This window comes from Ranitomeya imitator, chromosome 7 (genome assembly GCF_032444005.1).
Source record: "Ranitomeya imitator isolate aRanImi1 chromosome 7, aRanImi1.pri, whole genome shotgun sequence".
NCBI lineage: Eukaryota > Metazoa > Chordata > Amphibia > Anura > Dendrobatidae > Ranitomeya > Ranitomeya imitator.
Genome location: NC_091288.1, coordinates 50,172,064 through 50,181,604, shown reverse-complemented (window position 1 = coordinate 50,181,604; position 9,541 = coordinate 50,172,064). Strand labels below are relative to the sequence as shown.

The 9,541-nt window shown below is 50.5% G+C and overlaps 1 protein-coding gene across 1 annotated transcript in view; it reads left to right on the top strand.

The window, feature by feature from the left end:
* The first annotated feature begins 466 nt into the window (after window positions 1–466).
* The window catches only part of PRKRA (protein activator of interferon induced protein kinase EIF2AK2), a 36,403-nt gene continuing 27,328 nt past the window's right edge, over window positions 467–9,541 (top strand). Inside the window, exon 1 of the mRNA XM_069733212.1 lies at window positions 467–843. Within this exon, the coding sequence (XP_069589313.1) occupies window positions 788–843 (56 nt within the window). The 5' untranslated portion in view covers window positions 467–787. The remainder of the gene's footprint in view (window positions 844–9,541) is intronic.

Genomic DNA, 9,541 nt, shown 5'->3' with positions numbered 1-9,541 from the left:
GCCTTATAGAGCTCTCTTGTATGGAGGGTGCCTTATAGAGCTCTCTTATATGGTGGGTGCCTTATAGAGCTCTCTTATATGGTGGGTGCCTTATAGAGCTCTTATATGGTGGGTGCCTTATAGAGCTCTCTTATATGGTGGGTGCCTTATAGAGCTCTCTTATATGGTGGGTGCCTTATAGAGCTCTCTTATATGGTGGGTGCCTTATAGAGCTCTCTTATATGGTGGGTGCCTTATAGAGCTCTTATATGGTGGGTGCCTTATAGAGCTCTCTTATATGGAGGGTCCCTCATGGTCCCATAGGGCTCTGTTATATGGTGGGTGCCTTATATACCGCCATCTCTCAGTGACTGCACGTCTCATCACCGGCCACCAATACCAACCAATAGCCAGTGCCACACCCCCGCTCCTAACCATCCCTCGTTACCATAAGGAACCACACCCACCATACGTCATAACACCGCCCACAACCTTGGCTCAACATTCCTACCACTGGTGATAAAGAACCATCACCCGCTCATTACCAATGAGATCACGCCCTGAAAAAAGAGAACCAGCTCTTCCCTGCCGCATTAACCCCGCCTCTTTGTATCACCATGGTCGCAATTAGCCTTTGTCCCGGGTATCCCTCCGCCCGCTGGTTAGGGAGAGACTGTGTGTAGTCTTTCCCCTTCCGCTAGACCCTCCTTGTGAGAGGAAGTGCCGCAGTCTCGGCCGGTGGAGAGCCTTTTCTGCGCGGCTCTAATCCTCGGAGAGCAGGTCCCACTCTCCCCCCAACTCCGCCATCATGTCCAGGGAGAGGTTTCCAGCCGCGCCTAAAAGGAGCTCTGACAAAGCCATGAGGTGCGAGGTGAAAGGGGTGTAACGGGGGACTGCAAGTCTCAGCATGCCTTCCCGTATAGATGAAGGGGTGGGGGCAGGTTACTGCAGTGTATGTGCACAGCTGAGACTGGTGGAGAGATATGTATACAGCAGTTAGGTATATATACCCCAATTCTACACATGATACACATCAATTATATATATAGACATTAATAATTATATATATATATTCATCAAATATACACACTATATAAACATACACATCAAATATATATATACACATATACAATATATATATATATATATATATATATATATATATACATACATACTAGATGGTGGCCCGATTCTAATGCATTGGGTATTCTTGAATATATATGTAGTATAGAGCACGGGCCACGTAGTATATAGCACAGGCCACATAGTATTATAACAGCCCACGCAGAATATAGCACAGCCCATGTAGTATATAACACAGCCCACGCAGTATAAAACACAGCCCACGCAGTATATAACACAGCCAACGTAGTATAAAACACAGCCCACGCAGTATATAACACAGCCCACGTAGTATATAACACAGCCCATGCAGTATATAACACAGCCCACGCAGTATATAACACAGCCAACGTAGTATAATACACAGCCAACGTAGTATAAAACACAGCTCACGCAGTATATAACACAGCAACGTATAAAACACAGCCCACGCAGTATATAACACAGCCCATGTAGTATAAAACACAGCCCACGCAGTATATAACACAGCCCACGTAGTATATAACACAGCCCACGTAGTATATAGCAGCCCATGCAGTATAAAACACAGGCAACGCAGTATATAACACAGCCCATGTAGTATATAACACAGCCCACGCAGTATAAAACAGCCCACGCAGTATATAACACAGCCAACGTAGTATAAAACACAGCCCACGCAGTATAAAACACAGCCCATGTAGTATATAACACAGCCCATGCAGTATAAAACACAGCCCATGCAGTATATAACACAGCCAACGTATAAAACACAGCCCACGCAGTATATAACACAGCCCACGTAGTATATAACACAGCCCACGTAGTATATAACACAGCCCACGTAGTATATAACTCAGCCCACGTAGTATATAACAGCCCATGCAGTATAAAACACAGCCCATGCAGTATATAACACAGCCAACGTAGTATAAAACACAGCCCACGCAGTATATAACACAGCCCACGTAGTATATAACACAGCCCATGCAGTATAAAACAGCCCACGCAGTATATAACACAGCCCACGTAGTATATAACACAGCCCACGTAGTATAACACAGCCCACGTAGTATAAAACAGCCCATGTAGTATATAACACAGCCCACGCAGTATATAACACAGCCCACGTAGTATATTGCACAGCCCACGCATTATATAACACAGCCAACATAGTATATTACACAGCCCACTAGTATATTGCCCAGCCACGTAGTATATTGCCCAGCCACGTAGTATATAGCACAGCCCACTTAGTATATAGCAAAGCCCACGCAGTATGTAACACAGCCCATGTAGTATATAGCACAGCCGACGCATTATATAGCACAGCCCACGCAGTATGTAACACAGCCCATGTAGTATATAGCACAGCCATGTAGTATATAGCACAGCCCACACTTTATGTAACACAGCCCACATAGTATATAGCACAGCCCACGCAGTATATAGCAGAGCCCATGCAGAATGTAACACAACCCTCGTAATTTATAGCACAGCCCACGCAGTATGTAACAGCCCACGTAGTATATAGCACAGCCACGTAGTATATAGCACAGCCCACGCAGTATATAGCACAGCCCATGCAGTATGTAACAGCCCAAGTATTATATAGCACAGCCCATGCAGTATGTAACACAGCCCACGTAGTATATAACAGCCCACGCAGTATATAGCACAGTCCACACAGTATATAACAGCCCACGCAGTATATACCAATCCGGGCACCATATCCCTGTTAAAAAAAACAATTAAAATAAATAGTTATATACTCACCTTCCTTCGGCCCCCAGATCCAGCCCAGGCCTTTAGCGATGTTCCTCGCGACGCTCCGTTCCCAGTAATGAATTGCGGCAATGAGTTGAGATCATGTAACGGTCTCGCGAGACTGCACGTCATCATCTCGCGAGACTGCTACGTGATCTCGAGTCATTGCCGCAATGTATTCTTGGGACCGGAGCGTCGTGAGGAGCGGGAAAGGCTGCCGCGGATGCCGGAAGGTGAGAATATAATGTTTTTTATATTATTATTTTTAACATTATATGTTTTTACTATTGATGCTGCATAGCCAGCATCAATAGTAAAAAAGTGAAGCGGTGTTTAAATCCCGCCCCAATATTGCCGATTGGTCGCAGCCAGCCGGGCGCGACCAATCAGCGACCATGGATTTCCGTTACCGAAGTTACAGGCAAACAGACCCCTTAGATAGTTATATATAGATATATAAACACACAATCATATATATATATATATATATATATATATATATATATATATATATATATACACACACATATATATACATTCATACAGTGGGTGAAATAAGCATTGAACATGTCACCATTTTTCTAAGTAAAATATATTTATAAAGGTGCTATTAACATGAAATTCTCAGAAGATGTCGGCAACAACTCATCCAATTCACACAGGCAAAGAAGTCAAACCATGTCTATAAATTAAGTTGTGTAATAGTGAGAAATGACCCAGCCACGACCCTCTTACTGAGGGAAGGAGGTTGTTGGCAAAAATTTTGCAGTACACGACCCTATGCATCCCCCTTCAATGTGGTGCAGTTGTCCTGCCCCTTTTTGCAGAAAATCACTCCCAAAGTATGATGTTTCCCCCACCATGCTTCACAGTGGGGACGGTGTTCTTGGGGTTTTACTCATTCTTCCTCCAAACACGGCGAGTAGTTTGGTCTCATCTGACCTCATTGGTGAACTTCAAACGGACCTGGACATGTGCTGGCATGAGCAGCGGAGCCTTGCATGTCCTGCAGGATTTTAATCCATGACGGCATAGTGACTGTGGTCCCAGCTCTCTTCAGGTCATTGACCAGGTCCTCCCATAAAATTCTGGGCTGATTCCTGACCTTTCTCAGAATCATCCTTACCCCACGAGAAGAGATCTTGCATGGAGCCCCAGACCGAGGAAGATTCAGTCATCTTGTGTCTCTTCCATTTTCTAATAATTGTGCCAGCAGTTGTTGCCTTCTCACCGAGCTGCTTGCCTATTGTCCTGTAGCCCATCCCAGCCTTGTGCAGGTCTACAATTTTGTCCCTGGTGTCCTTGGGCAGCTCTTTGGTATTGGCCTGGGGTGGAGAGGTTGGAGTGTGATTGTGTGGACAGGTGTTTTTTATACAGATAACGAGTTCAAATAGGTGCAATTAATACAGGTAATGAGTAGTGATGAGCTAATATACTCGTTACTCGAGATTTCTCGAGCATGCTCGGGGGTCCTCTGAGTATTTTTTAGTGCTCGGAGTTTTAATTTTTCTTGCCGCAGCTGAATGATTTACATCTGTTAGCCAGCATAAGTACATGTGGGGATTCCCTAGCAACCATGCAACCCCCACATGTACTTATGCTGGCTAACAGATGTAAATCATTCAGCTGCGGCAAGAAAAACTAAAACTCTGAGCACTAAAAAATACTCAGAGGACCCCCGAGCATGCTCGAGAAATCTCGAGTAACGAGTATATTCGCTCATCACTATATCTAGTAGCACCCCCTTTTTGCAAGTATCACAGGTTGTAAACTCTTTATAGCGGGCCAAGATGCTTTCAATTCTCGTTTGAGGGATTTTCATCCATTCTTCCTTGGAAAATTCTTCCAGTTCTGTGAGATTCCTGGCTCGTCTTGCATGCACTGCTATTCTGAGGTGTAGCCACAGATTTTCAATGATGTTCAGATCAGGGGACTGTGAGGGCCATTGTAAAACCTTCAGCTTGCTCCTTTTCAGGTCGTCTATTGTGGATTGTGACGTGTGTTTAGGGTCATTATCCATTAGTAGAAGCCATCCTCTTTTCAACTTCAGCTTTTTTTAGAGATGGTGTTATGTTTGCATCAAGAATGTGTTGACATTTTATTGAATCCATTCTTCTGTCTACCAGTGAAGTGTTCTTGGCTGCAGCACAACCCCAAAGCATGATTGATCTTCCCCCATGCTTAATGGTTGGAGAGATGTTCTTTTCCTGAAATTCTGTACCCTTTTTCTTTATCGCCTCTCATTGGGGGACACAGGAACCATGGGTGTATGCTGCTGCCACTAGGAGGCTGACACTATGCAAATAAAAAAGTTAGCTCCTCCTCTGCAGTGTACACCCCACCGACTGGCATTATACTCTTCAGTTTAGCTTAGTGTCAGTAGGAGGTGGACACGGGTCTTTCATTAGACCCTTATCTACCTCAATGTGCGTCGTTTCTTTTCAGGTTTTCCGGAAGGGATACAGGGTGAACAGTCACACCTGTAGTCCCACAGTGCGGACTATGAGTACGGCGTGTACTGCCACCCCATATCCTCATAGATCCCTCTCCAGGACCAAGATCCTAGCACACAAGCGTGCTCAGAAGTCCGGTCCTGGCTCCGTCCCCCGCCCACCAGAACCTGTCGGTTGGAGGAGACGAGGACGTCCAGCTCCACGGACGTCTAACACCTTCTACGGCTTCAGGTTAGTAATGGACGGCGTGTGATGTTTAGGTGAGTATTCCCCTCCCACCGATCCCTAACCTTCGGTCTATTTTCAAAGACAGTCATGGGGGGTCCCTGTGGATTCCCTGTTACAGGGGCGATCGTGGGGCGTCTCTTTATTGGGAAGTTTTCCACACTGCAGCCACATTTTTGTTCTGTGCAGGCCCTATAGGCAGCTGCGCTGCTGGTTCTGCGGTTCTGGCTGTTTGCGCGTCAGCTGCGCCGCTTCTCCCTGCTTGGCGGCCGCACCTTCACAGGCAGCGGCTCTGCCTGGTCTGCGGCCGTACCTTTGTTTCCATGCAGCGCGGCCCCTACAGGCAGCCGCGCCGTTCTCTCCGGCGGCCGTACCTTGGGAGGTGACGCGCGTCCGCGGTCCTCTCCAGCGGCGCCGGCTTCTAATACAGGCCCCGGCTCTTCCCGGGGCCTTCTTCCGGCGCCTGCACCGGCGCTCCCCTCTTTTCCGCGGCGGCTGCCGCGCCTATCAGTCGGGCGGCCCCCGCACTGTTTTTTGCGCCGCACCGCCGACTATCCACCTTTCTGCGGTCACCGGCCTCTAATTTAGGCCCCGGCTTTCCCCGGGGCCTACTTCCGGTGACGCGCTCCGCCCACCCCCCCTACTTCTTCATCTTCTGCCTTAGTCACCTACTTTGCATGTGAGTCCTGTAACAGCAAGCTTCCCTCAGGTCAGTCCTCCCCGCTGTGTCAGTCCTGCAGCAACCCGATTGTTCCCACCGCCCAGGATCCCCCGGCTGTTCCGCCCGAGAGTGATCCCCCCCATCCCAGGCTGGGCCGCCTCTCTGTCACAATCGGTGGCCGATTTAACGCGGGTGTCTCAAACCCTGGTGTCAGCACTGGATCGGTTACCCCTGCAGACCCCTGTCGTGGCCAGCGGGTCGCAGGAACCGCCGCCCGAGCCCTCCTTGATAAGCCACAAAAGGTCCAGACAGGAACGTCGGTCTGAGTCCTCTTCGGGCTCCATCTCGCCACTCGGCCCTCCCCTGCGGTCGGCGTCCCCTCGACCCTCCTCCCCTGAGTCAGGCGAGGCACTCTCTGATGCGCCCTCGGAGGATATTTCGGAGCTGGATTCTAACCAAATCGCCACCATGAGGGAGATGGTCCAGAATCTCATTGTGGCAGTAAACCAATCTTGTGGCATCAAGGATCCCTCTACGGAACCCGCAGATCAGGCGGTTTCGTTTAGACGGGCCAAACCACCTTCCAAGTTTTTTTCTCCTCATCCTGAATTCGAGGAAATCATGTCCAGAGAGAGAGAGAACCCCACTAGGCGTTTTCAGAGGAGAAAATGCCTGGGTGTGTTATATCCCTTTTCTCCAGAACTTACCGCCAATTGGACAGTCTCTCCATCGGTGGATCCACCTGTGTCCAGGCTGTCCACCAACACGGTGCTTCCTCTGTCCGGCGGAGCATCTCTGAAGGACTCTAACGATAGGACTATAGAATCCTTTGCGAAGTCAGCTTTGAAGCGGCTGCAGCGGCTATTTGCCCAGCCTTTGCTTCCACTTGGGTTTCTAAATCCATCTCCAAATGGGCCAGAGAGCTCCGTTGAGGTATCTTGGACGGGGCGCCTCCCAGGCAACTAGCGGAGCTTGCCAACCAGATTTCCCACGCCGGTGAATACCTGGTCTCTGCCTCCCTGGATGTCGCGTCTTGTGCTACTCAGGCCTCCAGCAATGCCGTTGCCATCCGCCGCACCGTTTGGCTCAAGGCCTGGCAGGCGGACTTATCTTCTAAAAAGTCACTCACCGGTCTGCCCTTCCAGGGCTCTCGTCTCTTTGGTTCCCAGCTGGATCAAATTATTAAGGACGCCACCGGGGGTACAAGTTCTCTTCTCCCCCAGGCTAAGCCCCGTCACCCTCCTCCTAGACGGCAGTTTCGCCCTTTTCGGCCGTTTCGTCGCTTCGCTGCGTCGAACTCCTTTTCCCAGCAGCAACAGAGGCCACAGGCACGTCAAGAGAAGAAGGCGGTGTCCTTTAGGCCCACTCCGTCCTGGCGTCCTCGCTATTCCCAGGGTAGATCCTCCAGGCCCAGGACTGGAAGATCCACCTCCGCATGACTTTTGGCAAGACTCCAGCCGAACTTCCAGATTGGGCGGCCGCCTTCTCCTTTTCAGGGACGTCTGGGTTTCTGCAGTAGAGGACGCTTGGGTCAGGGAAGTTGTATCCTCGGGATACAAGATAGAGTTCGCTTCCAGACCCCGGGATCGTTTCTTCCAATCCCGTCCTCCAAGAGATCCCGCTCTTGTTCCGGGCTTCTTCGCAGCCATCGCTTCTCTGCTCAAATCCGGGGTAATCGTTCCCGTCCCAGAAAAGGAACGGTACACGGGTTTCTACTCGAACCTCTTTGTGGTACCGAAAAAAGACGGCAAGGTTCGTCCCATTCTGGACCTCAAATTGCTGAACAGGAGAGTTCGCCTGAGACACTTCAGGATGGAATCCCTTCGTTCAGTAATTGCTTCCATGGAGGCTCAGGAATTTCTATGCTCTATAGATATCCAGGACGCCTACCTACATGTCCCGATATTTCCCGGACATCACCGTTTCCTACGCTTTGCAGTGCAACGAGATCATTTTCAGTTCGTCGCCCTGCCGTTCGGTCTCGCAACCGCGCCAAGGGTGTTCACGAAGATCATGGCGGCGCTGATGGCCATCTTGAGAGTCAGAGGCTTGGTCCTTTTTCCATACCTCGACGACATCCTCATCAAGGCTCCGACCTTTGCTCAGGCCCACGAAAGCCTGTCCATTGTTCTCGACACCTTAGGCCGTTTCGGGTGGCTGGTCAACTGGAAGAAGTCCTGCCTTATTCCTTCTCAGCGCATCATCTTTCTGGGCATGCTTTTCGACACTCGTCAGACCAGAGTCTTCCTTCCCAAAGACAAGAGATCCACTCTTTGTCGGGACATACGCTTGCTCCAGGGTCCTCGGCCTCCCTCCCTCCGTTCGGCCATGAAGGTTCGGGGGAGGATGGTAGCTACATTGGAAGCGATTCCCTTCGCCCAATTTCATTCGCGACCCCTTCAGCAAGCCATTCTGTCTCAGTGGGACAGGTCTGTCTTCTCCCTGGATCGGCCGATCAGACTCTCTTCTCGGGTCAAGCGGTCCCTCAACTGGTGGCTGACGTCATCTCTCATCTCCCAGGGCAGGTCCTTCCTTCCAGTTCTCTGGCAGGTGGTGACAACGGACGCCAGCCTGATCGGCTGGGGTGCGGTTTTTCGCCACCTGACGGTTCAGGGCCGTTGGTCGTCGCAGGAATCAACTCTGCCAATCAATGTCCTCGAGATTCGGGCCATCTTTCTGTCCCTCCGCCACTGGGAAAGGATCCTCAGGGGCCTTCCAGTCCGGATCCAGACAGACAACGCCACGGCTGTGGCATATGTCAACCATCAGGGGGGGACCCGGAGCTCCTTGGCCCTTGCCGAGGTATCCAAGATCCTCCTTTGGGCAGAGGCAACGGTTCCGGTGATATCCGCGGTGCATATCCCCGGAGTGGACAACTGGGCCGCCGACTTCCTCAGCCGCGAGGGCCTCGCGGCAGGGGAATGGTCCTTGCATCCGGAGGTCTTCCATCAGATTTGTCTTCAATGGGGGACTCCGGATGTGGATCTCACGGCGTCTCGAATCAACAGGAAGGTTCCGCAGTTCGTCTCCAGGTCCCGCGATCCTCTCGCAGTGGGCGTCGATGCTCTGGCCATTCCTTGGTCACAGTTCGAGCTGCCCTACCTGTTCCCACCCCTTCCATTACTTCCCAAGCTGTTGAAGAAGATCAAAGCGGAAGGGGTGCCGGTCATCCTGATCGCCCCGGATTGGCCCAGGAGAGCTTGGTTCACGAAGCTCGTCAACCTTCTCGCGGACGCTCCCTGGCACCTTCCAGACAGGCCCGATCTGCTGTCCCAGGGTCCGATCTGCCACCCGAATTCTCGGTCGCTCAGTTTAACGGCGTGGTGTTATGAAAGGCAATTCAGAATCACAATGG